Source organism: Embiotoca jacksoni, unplaced genomic scaffold (assembly GCF_022577435.1).
Source record: "Embiotoca jacksoni isolate LCO1_2020_lvr unplaced genomic scaffold, fEmbJac1.0.p SCAF_46, whole genome shotgun sequence".
Lineage (NCBI taxonomy): Eukaryota > Metazoa > Chordata > Actinopteri > Embiotocidae > Embiotoca > Embiotoca jacksoni.
This window is the reverse complement of record NW_027185399.1, coordinates 647241-672596: the sequence shown is the minus strand read 5'-3', so window position 1 is coordinate 672596 and position 25356 is coordinate 647241. Positions and strand designations below refer to the sequence as shown.

The 25356-nt window shown below is 41.0% G+C and overlaps 1 protein-coding gene across 9 annotated transcripts in view; it reads right to left on the bottom strand.

Annotated features, from left to right (window-relative positions):
* The window catches only part of LOC138210525 (glutamate receptor-interacting protein 2-like), a 220769-nt gene that overhangs the window by 12239 nt on the left and 183174 nt on the right, over positions 1-25356 (bottom strand). For all 9 annotated transcript variants that reach the window (XM_069169733.1, XM_069169725.1, XM_069169728.1 and 6 more), the window contains exons 7-20: positions 24261-24406; positions 23681-23828; positions 22566-22735; positions 16800-16955; positions 16142-16294; positions 15850-16036; positions 10474-10619; positions 9316-9396; positions 6266-6329; positions 5955-6100; positions 4743-4887; positions 1507-1646; positions 516-710; positions 166-364 (exon numbers count right to left, since the gene is read on the bottom strand). In XM_069169733.1, the coding sequence (XP_069025834.1) occupies positions 166-364; positions 516-710; positions 1507-1646; positions 4743-4887; positions 5955-6100; positions 6266-6329; positions 9316-9396; positions 10474-10619; positions 15850-16036; positions 16142-16294; positions 16800-16955; positions 22566-22735; positions 23681-23828; positions 24261-24406 (2076 nt within the window). The remainder of the gene's footprint in view (positions 1-165; positions 365-515; positions 711-1506; positions 1647-4742; positions 4888-5954; positions 6101-6265; positions 6330-9315; positions 9397-10473; positions 10620-15849; positions 16037-16141; positions 16295-16799; positions 16956-22565; positions 22736-23680; positions 23829-24260; positions 24407-25356) is intronic.

Below are 25356 nucleotides of genomic sequence, written 5' to 3'. Positions count from 1 at the left end.
ATGGATTTACACAAAGGAGGTTTTGAACAGTACAAAAATGAAGGGAAGACAATGGCTTCTGGAACCGAACGAGATTTATTGGAATTGACTTCAAACGTAGCCAGCGCAAAGATAAAGGATGGATGATTAGTAGTTAAAAAGATTTAAACTAAATTCCAATCGTACCCGGGTGGTTTGTCCCAGTCGTCTTCGCTGAAGCCTCCGTCGCTGAACGGGTAGTTCTTCCGGCGTCCAGGAGGAGGCGTGGTGCTGCGCTGCTGCTGCTGCAGCTGCTGCTGTTGCTGCTGCAGCTGCTGCTGCTGCTTGGCGCTGCGCCACTCGTGTGGGTGGAGGGCGATACCGGCTGCTTGATGACTGTAAGTACCTGCAGGGGAAAGCCACATTGAAGGAAAACACACGCTAAACCTAAAAAAAAAAAATATTTTTTTAAATCGAATGATAACAAACAAGATGTTCCTCGATCCTTTTGAAAAAAAAAAAGATGCATCCTGAATATACGTGGCTATAACTCTTACCCTGGCTACCGTAGCCCGCGTCCAGCCCCGAGCCGTCCCACGACTCCATGGCCGAGTCCACGCTGGGTATGGTTGTGGAGTAAAGCTCCGACAGCTTATTGGTCTGTTGGCTGTCCGTCAAGTCGTCCTCCTCGGTGTCGCTGATCTCGTTCTCCGTGGTGTCTTCCCCCTCCGCTGCCTTCCTCTCCTCTCCGTCTTGGAGGAAGTTGAAATGAACAGGAGGTCCGTTTCAGAACGAGGCTGATTGTCTATCGATCGGCCGGTAAAGTGCACTCAGTGGAACTGTGACAGTTTTGATCTGGAACGTTTTCTGCTGTTTTATAGATGTTTTGAAGAAGAGGGTATAGTTTATATATTATATTTATGGTTGGTGTAACAGTTAGGACAGGGTTCATTGAAAATGTTCACTTCCCTCGAAAAAGTTGGAGATGTAAAGGCGGCAAGAACACCAAAACCAAATGGAGCGCTGCAGACATCGAACTTGCCAGCATTGGCTGAACCGCAAAAGTTGAGCACAGTACCTGGTCTTGTTATTTAGAATTCAGGTTCGAAGCGAGTTCAACCGATGGTAAATGGTATAAAAAACACTGACTCCATGTGTTTGAAAACCTGACGATACTGTGTCACCTCCAACCCCAATAGCGTCTTTTTTTAAACTCATTTTCTAATTAATGACGGGATTATTTTCAGATGCACCGCCAGAAAACTAATAAGAAAGAGGGACTTTGGCTAGCAAAACAGAAATCACTTTGGGAAAAAGTTTTTGGAGAGGGCATTTTATGAGACGAGTTGAATGGGAGTCTATGGAGCAGGAGGCTTTTTGAAACCAACCTCTAGTGGCACTCGGTGGTATTGCAGCTTAAGGCGCTTTCTGCAATCGGCCTCATTTTTCAGAACAGGAAGCTACGAACACTTTTATATACAGTCTGTGTAAAAAGGAACTCCAGAGATGCACAAGTAGAAGTGAATAGTCACTACGAAGAACTCTTACTGTCCAGCTGTTTCTTTATCTTCAGTGTGACCGTCTCTCCGGCCATCTGCAGCAGGTGGATGGCTTCGCTAAGTGGCTTGCCTTTCAGACTGACGCTGTTGATGGCCAAGATACGATCGCCGACATGTATCGCCCCTGTCCTGGACGCACACACACACACACACACACACACACACACACACACAGACACACATAGAGAATAGGGCACACAGATACACAAAGTGGAATACAGTATTATCCCCACACAGGAAGGGAATGATTTTTTAATGATCCCTAAAGGATTCTAGAGAGGTTCCGGTAACAATAAATCAATATTAAATATATTTTTTATGTGCACAGAAATTTCTTTTTTCCCCCTCATTGGTACCAGCTGACCTTTAAAAAAACAAACTAGAACCAATTTTTTTCTCAAAACTATTTCAGAATTAAATTAAGACTATGCTGTTTTTTTTTTACATTTCTTCAAAAAAATACTTTTTCAAGCACAAAACAATGGCTGTCGCTGATTCCAGATCAGATTTAAAATGTTTGGGAATTGAATTTGAAAGTTATGCATCTTCACACAAAAAGTGATGTGAACACACACACGACTAGTAGTAGTGGTCACGACGAGGCGACACTTGAAATAATAACACCTGCTCCCTTTAAATCCCACTACCAACGACTTCTCTGTTAAACCTGGTACGAAACGAAGAACAATAATTCATCTTGTGGCCAATTTTGACAGAAATATAACTTTCAAGGTTTAATCTCACACACGTCACACGTTAAACACGTAAGCATGAGCGATTAAAGGCAGTAAAGTGTGTGTTCGATTTGTCGGGACTTTCGAGTTTCTCTTCACCTCGACGGATTTAACAAAGTTAAACGGATCTGGGAGAAAAAAAGTGGGTCGGCGTGAACCGGTTTTTTCTTTTTTTTTTTTCTTCGCCGAGTCCCGTGGATGCAGCGACGCCGATATCATCTGCATCCCCGGCGTCGTCTTCTGTGTCAAGCTGAGCCAAGTGTATTTATAGAGTGCTTTTAGCCAACAGGTCCGAGGCAAAGTGCTTTATCGACAACAGTTTAGACCAGGAAATAGAACAATTACATCACAAAACTCTCGAGAAATGGGGTCACGGCGTGTGCATGTGTGTGTGTGTGTGTGTGTGTTTTTGTTGGTTTTAAAAAACCCGTGAACTTCTTATAAAAGCTGAGATTTTCACTGTGAAGTAAAGTGAAATGCAGTGGACTGGATGTAATCTGAATTTCACTGGATGGATGTTTTATGACTCAAAAAAACCCCGATTATGTCATCCTCTGTTGAGTCTTGTTTTTGCTGCGGATGGCTGGCTTCTCCCATATTCCTGTTTTTTTCTCATGAACTCATCTGTCATCGCTTTGTGTCGAACCCGCACCTGCTGCTGCTCCTGCACACTCGGGAATCCCCCCCGTTTAATCGCTCCAAAGCTTCTATCTTAAATATGGTCGGTTCCTTCCATCTTACCAGTTGGCTTTACACGTCTGCATATGTTGCCATAAAACCACAATTGTTGTGTAAATCTTGACATGAATCTTGAGCACATAAGATAATAATTACTTCATTCCAGACATACCGGTTGTTTTGATTGAGAATGACCATTCCAGCTATGCTTTTTTTTTTCTTTCTAAATCAGTTACCCTTTATCTGCAATCATGACATTTATAAATATCATTCTGACAAATGGTTCAATTTGGGCTGTTTTTTAAAAAAAATGTTTGTTTGTTTAATTATCTACTATGTAACGCACACCTGCATACATACATGTACAGTACACTAGGTTTGATAATGTTCAGGATATGATGTTTTGCATGGAACATACAGTAAATCAACACTTTTTAGTTATTGGTGTCAATGTTTTCGTGTTATCATTGATAATATGTGCGTATCACAAAGTGAAAACCGGATTTATTTATCCATTTAATGCACGCAAATGAAGTCACTTCGGTTTTTTTGGGCTTTTGATTGAGCCAAGAGATTTTATACATGGCTTTCCAAGATTGAACTGATCTCTAATTTCAAAATTCTGTTTGGCAGTAGATTGTTAAAAAAAAGCCATGATAATTCCCCTGAGGTCAATAAGTGATTTTTTTTTTCCTTTTTCTTTTAAAGATGTGAATATGTCATCTCCTAATTATGCTGTAAAGATTTCCACTGACGGACAACACTTGTGTCCCGCGGGTCCAGACTAACTTTTCCACTGGAAAATACGTTGCCTCACCCACTGATAGCAGAAGCATCCCAGGCCTGCCAATCAAAACCAGACCCTCCCTCCCCCCAAAAACATACCTCTCTTTGCGGCCTCGTATTTAATCAATTATGGAACTATTTTCTGAAAGACCACCAGAATAATAGCAAAATAAAGCAAAAATGACTTGTAGAACATGTTTTATTGACTTTCTATTTAATGACAGAAGTTGATCTTTTTTTGAATGGGACTGACTCTGAGTCAAAGGTTTTTGGCGCCAGCCCCGAGTGGCCGGAACTGGTATTACACTTTAGGACGTTTACGCATTGACTTCATTTTTTTTAGACAGACGTCCATTTTAATATTCAGTCTATGGTGGACACCAATTGTTGATTGTCCCTCCTCACCATCCTCTTCCTCTCCGTCCTTATTTATTTATTTTTTTTAAGATAATCAGCTGCAGACTGCTTCATTTTTTTAAACAATGGTAACAGCTAAATGGGTCGTTTCGCACACGTAAAAATAATTACTCAGTGCAGTGAAATTAAAACGTTATTTGACATTTATGAAACATCTTTGTAATAAGTAGACAGTAGAAGTAGGTTTGAATCGACGTGACACGGCGTTCCTATCCGCTGCTGGATTGCGGAGACTCGTCCATGTGAGCTCTCCTGACCTACAAAGAAACGTAACGCACGTCCGCATGTCGTCTCCTGAGGAACTCCAGCGGAGCTGCAGGTGAGTCGTTTTCACGTTGCGCAGGATGATGTGATATTTTGGTGATTTCAGATGGATCCCTGTAGAGTTCGAGTGGCATCGAGTCGAATTCATTTACAGTTCTATATTTGTGAGCTGTTACCGAGTGAGAATATGAAACTGTTTGGGAAGAGAAGGTTCCTGAAATCTGCAGCGACTTCACTGACGCTTTAAAACGCAAACTGGCAACCTAGATTTCCGAGAGAAGTGTGTGTGTGTGTGTGTGTGTGTGTGTGTGTGTGTGTGTGTGTGTGTGTGTGTGTGTGTGCGTACCTCTCTGCAAGGCCTCTCTTGGTCAGGCCTGATATAGTGATGGGGTCAAAAGGCTCCTCGGTGCCTGAGATGGTGATACCCAGAGGGCCTCCGTACCGCTTCAGTTCCACTGTGTAGATGATACTGCCTGACGTCTCCTGCTCATCTGATACAACACACACACACACACACACACACACACACACACACACACACACACACACACACACACACACACACACACACGTTATTCTAATGTTTCAACACCGAGGAGCAGTTGATACCGTCTGATGTTTGTTGCTCATCTCATACACACTCTCGCGTTTTCTCACACACACACACACACACACACACACACACACACACACACACGCGCGCGCACACACACACACACACACGCACACACACACACACGTTAAAAACACTTCAGGTTTTAACAGGTAATAATGCATCATTTCACCTGCTCGCTGGAAATACGCACAATTACATACACACACACACACACACCCAAACACTTCATTCCAGAAGTAGGTCAAAACTCCTCTCAAGACTAGGAAGACACAGTTGCCATGGTAACCGGGTAAAAAGGACTTGCCTTGTCATCACATAGCGTGACCGTATCATCTCTGCATATCATTTCTTGTGTCTTTGTGTGCGTGTCTGTGTGTGTGTGTGCGTCATTACAGCCTCATAATCCAACATGATTATATAATCGGTCCCTCAGTCTGTGTTTTTTTTTGTTTTGTTTACGTCACATGATTTCGCAACGTGTAGCGAAACAGGGTGATGTTTCTTTATTTTTTTTTAGTTAAAATTGTTCTTGTTGACTCACACATATTTAAGATGGCGTCTGTAAGATGACAAAGTGGCCGAGCATAAAGCTCCTTATCTGGCTTCAGGCTGCTGGTACACATCGGATCACGACACCGGCAGTATTTTCATGAATTTCTTTACGTATTTGGTTTATTTTGTTGCATAATTCATTTAATTTTCTTGTTTACATCTCCAATCCCCACCGGGACTGATGATAACACATCTTAAAGTCCTGTTTGTTAGATCAGGACCGTTTTGCAGCTGCTGTCCCAAAGCTGTGGACAACAGCTCCACCTGGTGGTGAAACACTGAGAGTGCATGTCTTTTAAAAAGAAAACCTGCAGGACTCAGAAATAGAACTAGTTTCAATCCTGTTTACTGAAGCAGCACACGCAGAACCAACTATATCCATGGAAATACCTGAGTTGTCTTCATCTTTGCGTATCTTTAGTTTGACCAGCTCCTCGCACTGCAGCAGGATGTGCTCGGCGTCGTCTCGGGAGCAGTTCTCCAGACGGATGTTGTCGATGGCCAGCAGCTTATCGCCGGGCTCCAACGTTCCTGTCCTACAGGGGACACAGAGAGACAGAAGAGAGGACAGAGACGGAGAGGTAGAAACTGATAAAAAAAAAAAAAAAAACTATTCTGTACTTCAAAGATGGAAATCTAGACTACATTATGAAGGTTTTCCTGGTATTTGGTGGCGCTTGTAATTAACAGGTATTATATACCTGTGAGCCATGCTGCCCTTCTTGATGTCCGAAATGATGAGAGGCTCTCCTGGCTTCTTACTGGCTGTGGAGGGAGATGACATCACAACAACAACAACATGTAACATTGCTGAAATAATAGTTGAAATAACCTATGTTGTGATTTGGCACTATATAAATAAATAAAGTTGAAAGTTGAAATACCAGAGTTTCTCCTGATACCACCGCTATGCACCACAGTGGCAGCAGTATTTGTTGACTTAGGAACCAATACTTGTAACAGTAAAACGTCCCCATAAACTGCCACATAAGAACAAATACAAGTTTGATAGCAATAGCAATTAAAATAATCATTTCCAAAGTCATATTAAATTCCTCTCTACTCTAATTAAGGTACTTGGTCAAAAATATAACACTAATTAAACAATCCTTGATTTAAACATTTGATCAATCAAGTTAAAAAGTATAATAATTTACTAGGGATAATCTTTTTTTTTTACTATGACTAATCTATTTTTTTGTATGGATAATCTATTTTTTTTTTTTTACTATGGATAAGCTATTTTAAACTAAGGTGTTAAACAGTAATTGCGTTACACAAGTCTTTTATGAACACCTTCCACAAGTTAAAGTTTGTAAAAAAAACCCACTTTCATTCTGTATACTATAAATGTAAACACTTCCCGAGCCGGGATTCGAACCTGCGCTCTTTGGATTTTAGCTTCCTCCTTTTAAAATGCACAAAAAAATATGTTTATTTCTTTAACAAAAATATAACTATGATATAAATATCAATGTAAGCTGCTTGTCATTGTCAGCTGTGGACACTTGTGTTCAGAAGATGGCACCATTGCTCCGTTCTCTGTTTCAGTGACTGTCACACTACAACCTGTTATACTTAATATAATAAAAATCAGGATATAGAAAATTGTGTCATGAAATGAGTTTCACGGTAAACTGTCGGCACCACTGCCCTAAATGTCCAGAGTTGAGACGACTGATTAGACTGATGTGGACGCTTGATGAGATCCTTGATAATTCTTCTAAAAGTAGACAACTGGCTTTATTTGTTATTTATGCAGAACGGTCACACAATTACAGTTTTACACTCAGTTGTTGAGTTTGACTGCAGAAACTTGAGTGTCTCGACGTTTTCAAATGATCTCATGCAGTTTGAGAATTCTGTTGAATAATTTCCTGACCATATAATAGCTTTTTAATATTTGGAAAATTTACTCATGTATTTATGTCTGCAACTTTCTTCTCTATAACTTTAAAATTTTTTTTTTTTTTTTTACAAAATTTCAAGTTTAACCTGCAAACATGTGGGGCCAGAGAAGATGAGGTCTCACCTTGGAGGCTTTCAGACAGGAAGAGTTCATTACGCAGTGATTTGAGCATTAATGCCTCACATAAAAGAAAAAAAACAAACCAACAAAACAAATCAGTGTCTGTTTCCTGTGAGTATTAGGTCCAATCTCTTTCTGTAGGCATGTGGAGGTCATCTTTTACATAGAGAGTCTATAATTGACACTTTCTCCGAGGTCAGCATTTAGTTACAGCTTTTTTTTTTTTTTTTTTTTTTTTACATTCAACCAATAAAAAAAAAAAATCCTCAGAAGGTCAATATCAACTTCTCATCCAGTAAACAAAAAAATGACAGATGGTTGTTAAAGCCCAGGATTATAAACCTAAAATGTCACGCTCTACCACAAACGGGTCCCAGTTAACTGTCTTCTTCCAAATATTTAAATGTGTGTCAGGTTCAACAGTTTACGTGTCACTGAGCTACTGCTGCTTAAAATAATACAGCATATACTGGGACATGGTAATATATACACATTCCAGACTGAGTATAATCAAACCGTGAATGTAAGTTATTCCCACTGAAGAGTGAAGACTGTGTTTTAAAGTGAGTGTCTATGATGAAATACTTGTTTTTTTAAAATAACCACAATAAACGTTTTGACTGGCAGAATAAAAACCAAAACTACAGAGTAGATGCTTAATGTATAAATGTGTACTTGATGTTTTGATAATGAACTTCTTAGATATTTTGAAATGCAGCATTTTATACATGAGCATTGATCATTTGAAGCCATGTGCTACAGTAGAATATCTCATCTTAAAACCACGTCCATTAACCTGATTAATCCTACTGGTCACTATGCTTTTCTGGAAGCTCTAAAAAGTGTAATCGTCGGCTTCGGGCAAGAAATTCAACATTTATATGAAACAATAGATTGTATCGGCAAAAAATGTATCGGTCACATGACCCAGATCGTTGTACTTCCTGCTTGCACCTCTGGAAGAATATTGCTGACTGCACCACAGACCTGTCAATCAAATCACCGCTTTTTGAAGCTTATTTTCCAATGAATGAGGGATTATTTCCAGATGGACCTCCAGAAAACTAATAAGAAGGAGCGTCTTCGGCTAGCAACACCGAGATAGCTGATGGACACATTTTATTGACTGAGAATTTTATGAGAGAAGTTGAATGGGAGTCTATGGAGGCATTTTGGAGCCGACCTCTACTGGCACTCGGTGGTATTGCAGTTTAAGGCCTCATTTTTCAGACCCGGAATCTACAAACACTTTTATACACAGTCTGTGGTCGAAACGGGAAAGAGTCATCTCCAAACCGTTGCCACAAAGAATACAGCTCAGTATTATCTAAAAAAACGATGCAGCAGCATCAAGTTTGTAGCCCAAACTACGAAAAACAGACTATAAACCCCCCCGACAAAATGCACACAGGGCTGTCGTCACACTGTCAGTGTACATAGTGTGAAGCTCCGGAAGCGTAAGAATGACAAACGGCATCTCTCCCATTCTTATAAACACGGTTGATGTTTATAGCCGAGCTTCCCTGCAGGCCGCGTTACCATGAAAAATACATGTGTAGGTTTTGTGTGTGTGTGTGTTTTTGTGAAGCAGCCCAGGGTGGTCTCGCGAAATTGAAACATTCAAGGCCCGCAGCCCTTCAAAACAAAAAAATCCGATCATACGGACACTTGTGTGTGTGTGTGTGTGTGTGTGTGTGTGTGTGTGTGTGTGTGTGTTCCTACCACTGATGGTGAGGCCCAGCTCCACTCCTCTCTTCTTCGGCAGTTTGACGTGGAAAGTACCACTGCTAGGCACCACCGACTCTGGAAAACAGAAAATAAAACACACACACACAACACACACACACACACACACACACACACACACACACACACACACACACACAGTGTCAAGAAAAAGGCACTAATATAAAGAGCAACAAATAAGTCTTTTCATCCCGCTTAACATTTGTAATTACAAGGCGTTTAGCTCTCGCTCTTATCTCGCCTGAATTGCTCCTCTCGAGGGGCAAACAGCGGCTTCGTATCCTCGCTGTTTTCCTGCGTGACTCATAGCCGCTAATTCCGCCAGCAAAAACAAGCGTGCACAAACACAACGAGGGGAGGGGGGACAGGGGGGGGGGGGGGAATTGGAAAGCAAAGCAACCGCTTAAGACTTTTCAACAAGTTGTTTGGATCGGTGTCCTTCCAGAGAAGCTCTTTTCATTCACTGACACTGCAAACGTGGTGATTAACGAGTTGGTTTCCTTTTCCATCAACAGTTTCGGGGAAAATCTTTTAAATGATCCTTAATATCTATCTTTATGTGAAACACTGCGTGTCATTTTCTTGCACTTTGAGCCGCATTTCACAATTAACGGATTCCCTTAAAAAAACAAAACAAAAAACAAACACTCAAGCAATTCTGATGCGACTTTTCTTCTACGGAGGAGTCAGAAGTGAAGACAGTAATACACGGCTCGTACTCCGAGTGCTTCTCACGGAGGTTAAGAGTGTGCTGATGGGCCGTGATCTGCGGAGAGGAGCTGTAATTATTCTGTCCACCGCTGCCGGCTCTGATACTAAAGCTCTCGGCAGCAGAGTTCATCCGCCCCGTCGAAAACGTTATTTGAACGTACGACAAAGAAAAACGATCAAACGCTAGCAAATAAAGGAGTTATGTTCTACGACAGCCTTAAATCTCCAAGCAAAGGTTTTTTTTTTTAACTTTCATATATTGGTAATGAAGAGATGTTCTGACACTATCTATTTAGAGTTTTAGAAGTCAAACTGTCACAGTAGACTTTTAAGAGTTTTGAAAGCAGACAATTATCCAAGAAAATTGGTAAAGAAATCGTACATCACATTTTTATTTATTTATTTATTTTTTACTTTACGAACCTGCTACATCGAATTCGATTTCCAGTGTGACCTTATTGGTCAACGCTGCGTCCCGGAGAAGCTGATTGGCTTCCTCCAGCGTTCCGTCCTCTGTGGGGATCCCGTTGATTGACAGGAGGCGGTCGCCCACCTGCAGCAGGCCACACCTGCAACGACAGTTACCGCGGTGATGTCAGACATTTAAAGGCTTTCTTTCAAAACACGACTACATGTTACGGTTTTATTGCTTTTGAGGCCTTAAAACCACAAGTTCCTTCATTTTTAGTGTAATGGCCAATGAAATGAATCAAAAACTTCCATGAGGACCGTCGGCATTGTCCTGAAATGAAACTTATTTATGTCGCTATTTTTTTGGTATGATTTCCCGTCAGCGTCAAAATTCTCCGAAAAGAGGCGGGGTGATAAACTCAAGCATGTAAATGTAGCATTTGTCAGTCGGCCCCCTACCTGTGCTGTTTCCTCCTTTAATTCATTTTGCATTGGCTCATGACAGGAGAAGAGCTTCAGACTCCCTCCTGTGTTAACATGTCACGTTATTTTTAGCTACTGTGCTTTCAATGCTGCCGTTTGCGGTACTGATGATTTTTTTCTTTCCCAAAGATCAACCAACGCCGGCTCACTCGATGCATCAATAAATCACTGGTGGAATTAAAGCCGAGGATATTAGCGCTGTTTATTGAAATTATGAAACGCGTAAATACCTTTGTTGTTACTAAGTATGTATGTTACTGAGTCACGCGTAAAGATTAAAACACGAGTCTTATGAATGCAGTTATATTGTTTTTTTGGTTTGTGCAGAATATCCAAGTCCCTTATGGTTCTTGCTTATTACAATCTTCCTGTGTTCCTGTATTTTTATTAAATTTGACCTTTTTAAAAAAAAAAATAATTAAAGTGCTTCCTGGGCATAGACACCCTCATCATCAGCATTCATTTGGTATGAACACAAGTCTTTGTTTTTCCAATGTAAATATGGAACTGAATCTTTTATCAGTGCTACGTTATGCTACCCGTATAGGCCGACCTCAACTTTGACCTTGACTTGTCCTTGACCTGAAATCGACACTCGATGACTAAAAAAAAAGCGAATCGTCTGTGAGTCACAACTGCAGAGCACCATCTTAAAGTCATATCGAGATCTTGGCAGGAAGATTCGTAGTTTAGAGGGACTTCGGTGAGGATTGGGGTTCCTGACACACAGATGTAAACTGTCCCGTACCCACCGGGACGAGCCAGCGGACTCATCGAACCTTTGGACCAATTAACAGCTAACGAAACGAAAGAGAAAGTTAGGTGATGGGTTTAGCTTCCGTTTTTTTTTCTTATTTTATCCAATCAACTACCGAGCTAAATGAATGGCTTTAAAACACAGGACTGGCTGTGGGTCTGCCACACAACCCTCGCAAAGGTTTGTAAGGATTTCTTAGCGTGACTTGACGGTCTTGACTTCGAATTGAACTAAAATAGAGAGTCGTGTTACTCTTTGCTACTAAATTATTACAGCAGTTATCGCACCTTCTGACCCAAGGAGACATCTTTGACCATAGAAAATGACGAGTTTGTCTCACTTTGACTCGACCTCACCTTCGTGCAGTTGCCGCCCTTTGGATTTATTTCTGGCCAACTCGTCCGAATGTGACAGACACAGTTGATGTACTGCGTCCTCTGTTAAAGTCATGAGTGGGTGACTTGCATTAATATACAATCAGACATCTTCATTACGATCTAACTGAGGATTAAATGGCCCTGCCGAGACTCCCGTCTCTCTCTTCCCCCTCTGCCTCCCATTATTTGTCCATGAATTACAAAGTTCCTCTCCCTTCGGTTTCGTTGTCTGGTTGTTTAACGACTGTCTCGCTTTCTCATTTCTTCTTCTCTCATAATTTGCTTTCCATCAATCTTTGTCTCGTTTGTTTTTCTTCGTGAAATTCAACTTCAACTGAAACCACATGATAAGATGTACCATTATAATGATGGTGTAGGGTCCTTAAAATGGATACGGTGTTCATAATCCATAATCTAGCCTTAATCTGCAGTTTTTACTGTACAATGCTAAATGTAACTTGCATAACATGATAATAATAATAATGAAAATTTTTTTTTATTTGTATAGCACTTTTCTAAACGTGCTTTTGAAACATTTAAAAGACGTTACGGATATATCATATCTGTGTATAATGCATCGGTTTGAACTCTGCTTGGTGTTGCCGGGAGCTTCGGCATCAACAGTAGTGCGAGTCTGACAAAGTGCAGAGCTAATGCATGAGCTAAATTAAGAGGAGGATGAGACTGAGTGGATTAGTTAGACTCTTCCTCTGGTCAGCGATGGATCTTAACTGTTAATGGCTTTAAACTGCTGACTGATAATGTTGAGTCCTCACTAACACATTTCAAGTGGTAGAAAGTAACTATTTACAATTGTGAGCTACGTTTATGTTACTTGAGTGTTTTCTATTTGATGCCACATTATTTCAAAGGGGAAATATTGTACTTCTCTACATTTATTTACTAAAAGCTTCAGTTACTTTTCACATTTAAGACTTTATGCAACGTTTAATAAAAACGAGCTTTTAAAAACATCGTTACAGATTAAATCAGTGGTTTCCAACTTTTTTTCCCTTCTTGTCGTATTTCAAATGTCTGAGTCCTAATCCGCTTTAACAATTAGTGATTTTTTTTTTTCCCCCCCTGTAAGATCCTCACATGGTTTCATTTCAATAAATGTCCAATTGATCCAAAATTCAACGACTGAAGAAAAACTGCAAAAGACTGAAAACAGCTTCATTTTTTATCTTCTTTCCTCTCGTAGTGATCATTTCAAAACCATTCATCTGCTGTCACTGTAAACAAGACAAAGTAGTTCAAACGAGCTCCAATTAATGCTGCATACACGGATGCTTCACTATTAATAATCCAATGATGTCACGTATAATATATCGCAGGAACCAACGCAGTACTTTTACTTTAATACTTTCACTAGAACATAATAGAATACCTTTATTGTCATTGTACATATTTGTATCACGAAAGTTTGTCGTGCAGCGCATAAAACAGTACATTAAGCATTTTATACACATGCGCACACATTTATAATAAATAATAAAATACAAACATGATAAAAGCCTGTCAAACACCATATGTAAAATATTGCACAAATGTCCCATAAAACTATTGCACATTTTGCAGACAATGGCTAAACATTATTATTATTTTTTTTAAATAAATATTTTTTTTTTTAAATACTTCTGTACTTTTACTAAAGTAGTATTTTAAATAAATGACTTTTAGTTGCAATGGAGTACTCCGACATCGGCGTATTGGTGCTTTTACTTGAGTACAGGATCTGAATACTTGTTGTTCTTGGCGCCCTCCATTAATTCATCAATATGAAACCCCCTATTTATAATTCCTGTACATTTGCAGTTTTACAGTAATAATGGAATGTGTTTTTGTTGGATGGAGATATCTCGTAGATTCCTCCCGATGGTTTGTGGTTTACGCACCAACAGCTGGCATCGAGAACGAAAAGGCTCGCTGCCGGCTTATATATAACACTATGCCACTTTTTTAATGAATTTTTTTTACTCTGGGAGGAAATGGGCCAAATAAAAAACAAGCAACTACTGCGGCATAATTAGGTTTGCTCATTACAGCGAGTCAGACTTCTCTTTTTTAATTTTTTTTTTTTTATCTTAATTTAATTTAATTTTTTTTAGCTCTTGTGCTGCCGAGAAATAAACAGCAAAATGTGAAAACTTTCAATTTACTTCAAATTAAAAACAGTAGTTTAAATTACATATTGCAGATTGTTGATTGGTAACATTGGTCAATGAGAAATATTTTGTGTCTTCTGAAGCAGTGCATAAAACATACATTTAAAAATGATGCTACGTGACATTAAGAGAGAAACGGGATAATTACAGGTTAAAACCTTAAAGCAGGATGCCCTCACCGGTCACTGCTCTGCAACACTTATGGTTTTAAAGGCTCTAAAGTGTGTGGTTAAGCATATTTCCGGGCGCTATACGAAAGGGGGTTTATTTGGATTCACACTGTCAGGCTGGAAAGAAAGGTACTTATCGATTCCTCCGGCGTGGGCGAGGGGAAGCCGGCTAATTAGTGTTGTTCGCGTGGGCACTAATGGAGAAGGGGAGTGTGGCCTCCGGGTGCAGAAAACACACCCAGCACTTAGAGAAGCTGTTAATATGACGGAAACATCAATCAGTCGCACACAGACGCACACAGACGCACACAGGATGCAGACAGAATTTGGAGACTTAAATGAAGTCGTAAGTACGTGCGCAAATTACAGAGGACGTGCAGGGTGAGGGGAGGACTGCGAACACACACACACACACACACACACACACACACACACACACACACACACACCCGAGTTCGGATTTAGTGCCGGCGCCATCTTTGGTAGTTCGGAGATGGTTTTGGGACCGGTGGTGATTAGACGTCGCGTCCACCGGTAGCCGTAACCTGACTGCACCACAGGCCTGTCAATCAAACAGACACGCTCCCAAAAACACAACTTTTTGAAGCTTATTTTCTAATTCTTTCTAAACCGCCAGAAAACTAATAAGAAGGAGCAACTTCAGCCAACAACATCGAGATAACTTCACCTCAAATTTGATAAGAGACGTTGAATGGGAGTCTATGGAGCCGGAGGCTTTCTGTCTTTCGCATTGACTTCACTTTTCATGTCAACTTTTATATACAGTCTATGGTTATAACCCTTGAAACGACACACCAATATGTTATTATACAGTACTTGTGAGGACATCCATGGGCTACTTCATGCATAAACTCTGTCTGGCAGTGTAATCTAGGTTCAATATTCACTTCCCATTTTGAAAGCCTATAATTTTACACGATGCAATTTTTATCCCATGTTGGAGTATTTTTTTTTTTTTTTTTACTTTTCAGAATACATCAACATGCACAATACAAAATAGCCTAAAAAGATATAATGATTACTTCAAAATTAATTAAAATAATTAAAAACAACTTCATTAGTACGAATTCTCAGCGATGAAAATCAATTTAAAATGAATTTGAAGGCGCTTTCAATATACTTCACTATATTATGGCCCAGTAATTCTTATTTTACAAGTTTATTTGAACTTATTTGGATGAGTAAAGTTCTTACAAACCACTGCAACATTTGCATTTGTAAGGTAAGTCCTGAAATGATGCTGTTTGAGGAAATAAAAGACTTTTGGGCATTGTAGTACCAAAATAAAAGTGTCAGTCTAAATTATAACACATTAACATTCGATATTGTGGTGTGAATGTGGATTTTAACTCATGTTGCCGGTGTGCAAATCCGACTAAAAAAACAAAAAAAAAACACAAGTGTGAGCTCACCTCTCTGCGGAGCTGTCGGGCTCTATGAATCGGATGAGCGGCGGTGCGGAGAGCGTTTCGGTGGCGAATATTCCTCCCTGCAGCTGCACGCCGAAGCCGTTGAGCGGGTCGCCCGTTAAGACGACCTCGCTGGTCTCCACGTGAACCACCTGACCGCCGGGACCCACCGAACTGGACGCCAGGGACACTACAAAAAAACCCAAAAAAACAACACAAACAGCTTCAAATCGACGTTCAACCCGTTCCGATGAATTCGATTATCACACAGACGCGCGGACGGACGGAAACCGACAGGAGCTCTTGTGCTCTTTCTTCCTCTGCCGTCGTTTGAGCAGCGAGTTGCGAGGACTCATGGGAACCGTAGGCCTGGGCAGAGTGCTGGAGCTCTGGCTGCTGGGGCCCGATGTGGTCGTGGAGCCGGGAGAGAAGCTGGCCGACACCAGAGCTGAGAAAAGAGAAATCAAAGATTGAGATTCGTCGTTCCAAAACAGCAAAAAAAAAAAAAAAATTAAGAAAATTGAGACGTAATAACAGACGAGCACCTTCGGGGAAAAAAAAGAGAAAAACATCCACCTTTTAGCGTATTATTTCAATAGCGTAAAATTCAATGAACACAGTTTTTGTTCCGCAGCTTTTACTCTCTTAGATGACTCTTAGACTCTCTTAGATGGCCATGTTCATGTAAATGTCATCGACTTGCTTCTCATCCAGAGGAAGCCGTTTCGCCACAGGTCCCCTCGTCGCTCACCGAGCGGCATTAAAATGGAATAAAGTCTTCCGTGTCACAGAACTCGCCAGAAAGTTTTTGAGCCAAGTCCGTCTGCATTATTATACTTTCAATCATTCCGCTGCGAGACTGACAGGAAGTTAAATCGAATTAATGAAACGAAATCGATGATTCAATGACTGAAGGAAAAGCGACAGTGTCAGCGGCGTTTTTGCGTTCTCACACTTGCAGTAGTCCAGGCTGTTGACCGTGTTGTTGTTGGAGGCGGTCCACGACTTGTTGAGCGTGGAGCTTGCGTTTAGGAGCGTGGAGTTCGGAGGGTGGCAGTAGTTCACGCAGGGGTCCCAGGAGTGGGGATGGTCCGACTTCTGAACCTTCACTGGAACACACAAAACATATGGGTTTTTCTTTACTTGCGAGGACAATCGGACCGACTCATTTCACCAAACGCTTACCCTGAAAACAACCACTTAAAATGTCTGAACCTTTCGCCAATGCTTTCATAATTCAAACCCTGTCACACAAGGCAAGACGGCAGCGCCTATTTCCACAGTATTTCGGCTTCACTTTTGCACACCGTGATAAAATTGGTGACGCGTCACCCATCATTATCGGCAGTCTGTGATATTTTAGTTTCACTTTGATAAATATTCATCAGTACGAAAAAGGCGGAGATCACTTGGGAAATCATTCCAGCAGTTTATTGTAAACTAAGTCAAATTAATTCTGATGGGTGTGAAGTGTTACTTCTCGAATATAACATCCCCCTGTTTTATCCATTTGCTGCACCTCGCGATTATAAAAGAGTTCTTTGAAGGACTTTCTTTATAGACTGAGATATGCATTTGTTCAACATTATTATACGCATAAGTATTCTGACAAATATGCACAAGCAAAAGAAGAAGCTGCATTCAAATTGCTATGACTTTAAGCTTTTTTTTTTGTGTCTAAGTCATGGTTAGATCCGTTTCACCACAGTATTAACTGTCATATTGTATACGATGTGGTGTAGTGTTGGTATGATTTTTTTGTTTGTTTGGTTTTGTTTCTTGCTTATAAATGTATTTTCTGTATTAAGTTTTACTTTGTCTTTTTCTGGTCAATTGTTTTTGTATTTAGTATGTTTGTGTGTTAATGTGTTTCTGAATTCTCATTGAGTTTTATCCAACTGTATTTATTGTCTCTGCAGTTTACATGGCTAACTCATTCATACGTTGTTTTTCATTTTGCTCCATGTTGGATGTTTGTTCTTATTGTTATCATTTTCAAAAAAACTAAAGCATGATTGAATTGTTCTGTTATACAACTATAACACAACTGCCAGCCAATCAGATGCAAGTATTTGCCAAGAGCACCAACTCTATTTGAGAGTCAATTGACTGGCTTCTCATATGGCGTTCCAACTAGACTCCCATTTTCACTCCGTTAGATCTACAACAAAGCGACTACAAAAACACGAGCCTGATTAAATAAAACACAGAATTTCTGGTGGGCGTCTGTGGCCATCTGTTTCCAAAAAAAAGAAAAAAAAAAAGTCATTTCCTGAGATGTCAGGGAGAACCTCCCTCTGGGGGGGAAACTCCCACCGAGAGAGCGGCGGCGTACAATCGAAAGGCTGAAGTCTGACAACCTCCACGGCTTCGTGTGTAATTCCTCACTGCACACACACACTCGCGTAAAAACTCCTGAAATTGATCCTAAACTGCCGCGTGTCGCCTCATTCATCCGGCGGGGCTTTTTTTTTTTGTTTCCTCGACACCTGAGCCGTCCCTCCCTTTCTAAAAAAAACTAAAAACGGCTCTGATGGCGGGAAGTCTGAGGAGCAGAAGTTGTCGGAGGCGACCTCGGGGGTGAGATCTGAGAAATGTGCACTAGTTTTTTTTCGCCCACCCCCCCCACGCCGAATCCACCCGGAGTGGAAAACAAAGTCCTTCTGTCTGGTGAAACACGGGCGGGAAAGACACTGTAGATAACAAAGTCAGGTTTGCGTACACACTTCTGCTCACATGCATGAAAAAAAGACACGTAAATGCCAAAAAACGAAGAGCATATTGTGTGTACGCACACTTGTAATAACCCTAATCCATGCTGCGGTGACACACACTGAAATTAAAGTCACACACACACACACACACACACACACACACACACACACACACACACACACACACACACACACACACACACACACACACACAAGCTGCAAAACCTTTAATCAGAGTGCCTATTAATAAAGCAGCGGCAAGCTGGCTGCAAGGTCTGCTGCAAGGCCATCAGTATCCTAATGAGCTGTGTTCATTTCACACACACACACACACACACACACACACACACACACACACACACACACACACACACACACACACACACACACACACAGGCAGTCACACAACTGCGATTAGACAAAGGAAAGAATACATTTTTGCTTCCTCGAGACAAATGAAGGCGATGCGAGATGAGATGGTGACCTTTGGTACGTGTGAGTGTTGTTCACACACACATAGCTTAACATTTTTGGGGTTTTTACCACTTTGAAATAATAATAGAATACAATTAAAGGATAAAAGTGAAAGAAGAGATAAAAAAAACAACAAAAAAAACGAGAGTAAATTAATTGAGACAAGATGAAAAAGAAAAAGGGAAGAAGGCGATGGGTGTGCGTGAGTCGTATAGGAGGAAGGAGGCGGGAGGAGATTAGATGAGGAGCAGGACAGGAAATAGAGGAGGCGGCAGGCGGTAAGCAGTGTGTGACAGCTCGAGGAGAGGGGTAATGACCTTAATTAAATACCATCATGCCTTTACACTCCCTGTCACTATTTCTCATTCATCCATCACTTCTCTTGTTTCGACGGCGCCCTCTTCCCCGGTCCTTTCATGCCGCGAATGGCCCTCCCACCTCGCGCATATTCGACAAAAAGTAGACTAAAGTAGAAGTTTTGGTCGAGTTTAAGTGTCGAATTTTTTCTTCTCACTCTTTCAGCCCTTTACTTTAAATCCATCCTCTCTCGCGAGTCTCTTAATCAGGTCAACAACAACAAAACAAAAAAAATTGCAGATTTTTCACCCCAAATAGGAAGAAAAGGGTAAAAGATGTGTGTGATTAAGAGAAAAACAAAGAAATAACTACAGAACTGGCTTTTTTACGTACTGCCATGTGTTTTCTATTTGTGTACATCCTCTCATTGTATGAGCGCGATGGCGTGTACGTACACTTGTCACACTTAAAGCGCCTCGGCTGCGAGCAATAATAAAGCTGCGAATCAGCGTTTCCGTGTGTAAATCCACTGGCACTAATTCTGTCAAAGATGAAAAGCCGTCGCTTGGCTGTGGGTGAAGAAAACACTCCTTCAGCTAATTAGGCGAAGAAGTTGCCGTCACAACCGAAATATTCCTCAATCCGCGTTGTGCGAAAAGACATCGGGGTTAAAAAGACGACAGGATGAATGGGATTTTTTTTTTTTAAACAACCCCGTTTCGAAAAAGCTGGGAGGCTGTGCAAAATGTAAATAAAAACTGAATGCGATGATTTGCAAATCATTTGAACCCATATTTAATTACAAATAGACCAAAGACAACATATCGAACGCTGAAAAAAAGATATGCATGCTCATTTTGAATTTGATGGCAGCTACAAGTTTCAAAAAAGTTGGGACACCTCTTGTTTTCACAACACTCTGTAAGCATTTGAAAACTGAGGTGACCAGCTGGAGGAGTTTTGAAAGGGAAATGTTATCCCATTCTTGCCTGATATGGGATTTCAGCTGTTTAACAGTTCAGGGTCCCCTCTGTCGTATTTTTCCTTTCATGAGTTACCAAATGTTTACCAACACTGTAAATGTTTGGGAACTGAGGAGACCAGTTGCTGGAGTTTTGAAAGTGAAACGTGGTCCCATTCTTGCCTGACGTAGGATTTCAGCTGTTCAACAGTTCTGGTTCTCCTTTGTTGTATTTTTCATTTCATGATGTGCCAAATGTTTAAATGGGGCTAAATCCAGAGAAAATCTTGGTTGTGGCTTTTACTCTAATTCCTTGTTTATCCAAAATGCCTGCCAAAGATGGGGGTGTTCAGGAATTAAATGCACAATTGTAGCTATCTTGTGAAGCTGAGGACTGCAAGCATTACCATCTAAAGAAGATTCACTCCTATATACTTCAGTAGAACAAGCTTTGGTAAGTGAAACAACAGTAAGACTTCAACTTTGTTCAACTTGTTCGGTAGACGGGAGGAAGCAACAGCATGTTCCCAGTTTTTTTGGTGAAACAGACGGTATTCTCCTCTAAATATGACCTCGTACGTCAATAGCTTACACAACATCCACGCCGATCTCCCTACATTTGACAAAAAACAAACAACAGGTGGCTACTTCTAAGATCATATCAAAAAGCAGAAGAAGTATAAAACCACATTCACCAAAGATTTATCTCTGACACGACGTGATCAAACGGTGTTAGCAGCTGTTGTCGCGGGCAGCATGAGGTGTGAAAGAAGAAAAAAAAAAAAAGCACAAATTTGAATTTGGACACCATATAACTTCACACGCGCCATCTGGTCGACGGCCGCGCTGACGTTAGAAGATAGCGGGGTAAAATCACGCGTCGTCTAAATGATCATTACTGTTCCTATTACTTTTCTTATTTGTGCCATAATGAAACACATGGTGAGGTAATAAAGTTTTTTTTTTGTTTGCTGCAGTAAACAAGCGCCTATGTTGTTGTTTAAGACAGTCAAGTGAACGTTAAAAAAGTAATTTCAAGACAAATTTCTTTGCAAGCAGAGAAATCAATTGGTTTTTAACTCCAAATGAGTTTTCTTTGCTGTCGTAATGAACGGTGTAAATTCACAGCGGGTTTGACCAGTCATGCGGCAATATAGCATAAGAGAGTTCATAATAAAGGTCCAAATTACCAGAAGCTAGCAGACTAATAATCAGTTATGTGTCAGGTCAATTGTAGATTAGTTTGAACAGAAGAGTGGGAGTTATGACTCGAGTCAAAAGTTGGATCCATCAAGTTAATTACAACTCAGACTGAGATCAAACTTGACGGTTATACCTTCAGGCATGTTGACTTTGGTAGAATTAATAATTAAAGTTTGACATTTTTGTTTCTGCTTTTATATACACTGTATTTATTTCATAATTTATGATACGTGTGTGTGATACTGAATTGTACATCTACGGAATAATAAAAAAACAAATGATTGCTTGCGGTGATAATGCAAGATAACGATACGTGGAGCAGAAGGACCTGTTTTTTTGGGACCACTTTTTTTATTTTTTTATTTCACCATGGATCTGAACATTTCATGTCAAACTGTTTTGAGTGGCATTCAAGAGCAGCAGGAAGGTTAAGACGTCCCTTTGAGGGAAAACATTTGGTAAAAAAAACAAAAAAAAAAACGCCTGAACTGACGGCGGCTGGGCGACAATCCCATCAACTCCCCTCCTCCCTGGATTTTGGTTCCCAGGGAATTCTTTCTGTCTTTCAAAAATTTAACACAAAAAATTCAATGGATGCTCCAGTGGTCACGAAAAGTCATCTAACTCGTAAGTTGGACTATTTATTGTTTAAAGTTATTGCTTCATCCTGCTCAATGCGCATTACTGTGCTGAGCTCCGTTCGTGCGCAAGGTGGGGTGGGGTGGGGAGATGGGGGGCACCAATGTCCAAACTTTTTGATCCCACCTCGTGCATACTGCTGCACATACTTCCCGCCAATTATTAGCCGTGACATTTTTTTTACTCATTATGCCCCAAAAAACTGCAGTAGTAGACAAAACTACTACGGGGAAGTTTGTAAGATGGCGTAACTGGACGCAGTTTGGTGGGAAAACAGGCGGTTAAAGTTGACCAAAAAAAAAAGCACATGACAGAAAAAAAAAAAAAAAGATGGTGTACAAAGACTTCAAGGAAAATACGTGTTTTCCCCAAATGTAAAGGGCAGTTAACGCTGAAAAAAGTTACACAAACGCCCCGTCGACGGCACTCACCTGCGTCGTGCTGTTTCCCGGCTAGCCTCGTCTGGTGCGACGGGAGGATTTCTAATTTGACCAGCTCCGTCGTGCTCGCCAGTAGCTGCGTCGCCTCCAGGACCGTGCAGTGCTCCGTGGACGTCCCGTCGATGGAGAGCAGGTGATCCCCGCCGTGCAGCGCTCCGCATCTGGTGCAATCGGGAGTGGGGGAAAAAAAAAAAAAAAAAAAAAAAAAAAAATCAAGAATCAGCCGTGGAAACGTAACACAAACAACACAAGTACAGATTGTTTTCCGTTGCCGTTTCAGTTATATTTTGGAAACGTAGCCCGCTGAGGTTGCGTGATGCGGCGCTGGCAACTTCGCACGGGGGGAGGGGGGGAGGGGGGTTGTAAGGCTTTTTAAAAAGTGAATTTTGCAGCCGTGTGGGAATGAATAGCGGCAGAACAGAGAGACCTCCACGGGCGACCTGTTCGGTTCGGCCGAGGTTATTTTAGTGCTCGTTTCAGAGCTGACACCGAGTTCAAGTGCTTCATGTATATTTTAGAGGCACACGGAGGCCTCGGAGCGATATCCTGTCTGCTTCTGTCTGTCTGAGTTATCGGGCCAGAGACACAGCCCCTCTGTGTGTGTGTGTGTGTGTGTGTGTGTGTGTGTGTGTGTGTGTGTGTGTGTGTGTGTGTGTGTGTGTGTGTGTGTGCGCGCGCATATGCTTTACTTAAATGGACAGGATATACTCCACATAAATGCAACCGCTGCATATCCTACAGCGCAGGATCGGCTTCAGGAAGGATGGCGAACGATGACATCAGGGATTATTAAATCCAAAAAGTGAATTAAGTCTTCCGTTAATTAAAAAGCACGCTGCTTTGGCTCTGAGTGGCAGTCAGCACTCTTTTGGTATTGAGCGTAGTCTTGCCCGCAGCTTTTTTTTCCGATCAGTTGGCACATGCCGGAGAGGGGTGGGGGTGGGGGTGGGGTGGGGGTGGGAGGGTATTTCCTCCCACTTTCAGCGACTGTGTTCACAGGTTTGAATCTATCAGATAAACTTTCCGCAAACAACGCAACATCATACAGTTACTGTGATTGGTAATGCAAACATATGCTGCGTGTGCGAGAGCGCGGGCGACCCTACCTGTCCACCACGCTGCCAGGTTTGACCCGGTCGATGACGATGACCTGCTTGTTCCGATGGTTGGCCGAAGTCAGATTGATACCCAGCGTCGCTCCCGGCGATTTGGCGATTTCCACTAATAGCGGACCGGAAGCGTTCGTCACCGTGTCTACACGGAGGGGAAAAAAAGGGTTTTGAATTTTGAATATTTTATTCTCTTTACTGTTCGCTGATGCTCAGAGCCTGCGTCCGGATTCACAATAATAAAGCTGAGTACTTTTTAATATCTTTTTTTTTTCTAATATCAGCAGCCTGGCAGATAACTTTCAGACATAAATGTCCTTGAAAGTTTGAACCGCCGCGTGTGATACTCAGAGGAGTTAAATCGAGCAGTTTTACCCATCTTAGCCTGAAGTGTCAGAAAAATATCAAAACATCAAGAAAACTCCAACAAATAGACCGCTGAGTCTAGAAAGTCTTGCCGCCGGCTTTGATTCATGACAGCTCAAGTTTGTGTGTGTGTGTGTGTGTGTGTGTGTGTGTGTGTGTGTGTGTGTGTGTGTGTGTGTGTGTGTGTGTGTGTGTGTGTGGGGTCACTCACCCATGATGGTGACGTCGTACTCGATCTGGAACAGGGCTTCCTGCCCACACTGAGCCAACACACTGAGGGCGTCGCTGTGGTTGGCGTTGTGCAGCGGCACGCCGTCCACGCTGAGGAGACGATCGCCGGGACGCAGGGTGCCCTCTCTGAACACACACACACACACACACACACACACACACACACACACACACACACACACACACACACACATTTTATTTTTTGATATTTCGATTTTTATTTGTAATCCTTTTCTAAATTGTATCTTTGTTCTATTCCAAGTACCGATATTTAAGCTAAGTTCTTAAAAAAAAATCAGAAAGAAGAGAGGAAATACATTATTTTTTAAATTGGGTGAACCGACGCTTTAATTGCTGTTGGTTTGAACATTGATGTCACTATTTGTTGTATTTAGTTTGAAATGTACATCTGCAAAATGTATTTTCTTATAAATGTATTCATATGCATTCAATTATGTTGTCCTGAACGAACAATATCCACAGTTTATTTATAATCGTCTTTTTTTTTTTGTTTTTTTTTTTTACATTTGTATGTATATTTGTAATCCTTTTCTAAATTATATCTTTGTTCTATTCCAAGTACCAATATTTAAGCTTGGGAGAAGTTTTGTTTTCTGTTTCGTTTCATTTCATTTTGTTGCATTGTCTATAAAACAAACACATACAGCTTGTAAAAATAGAAAAAAAAAAGGAAAACCTTTATTTTTTTTGTTTTGTTGCAAAAGCAGGAATATATAATAATATATGGCGTATTAAAAATGGTGGAAAATCACAATAAACGACAAAGCTCCTCTTTTCTCTCCTGACTTACTCTACTTTCTTCAATCTTTACGCTCAGCCATCTTTATTTTTCTTCCCTTTTCCTTTCAACATCGTATTTCTTCATCTTCTTCATTTCCTCTTCTGCCCTACTTGATCCGAGCCTCTTTCTTCTCCACGCTCTTACCTCCTCCACGCTGCCTTGTGATCTCATCCTCCTCTTTTCTCTCCTCTCATCTTTCGCACACTCACAGTTATCATTTTTCAAAATTGAGGACACGGCAGCAAGATGTCAGATTATACTTCTGTGCTTCTCA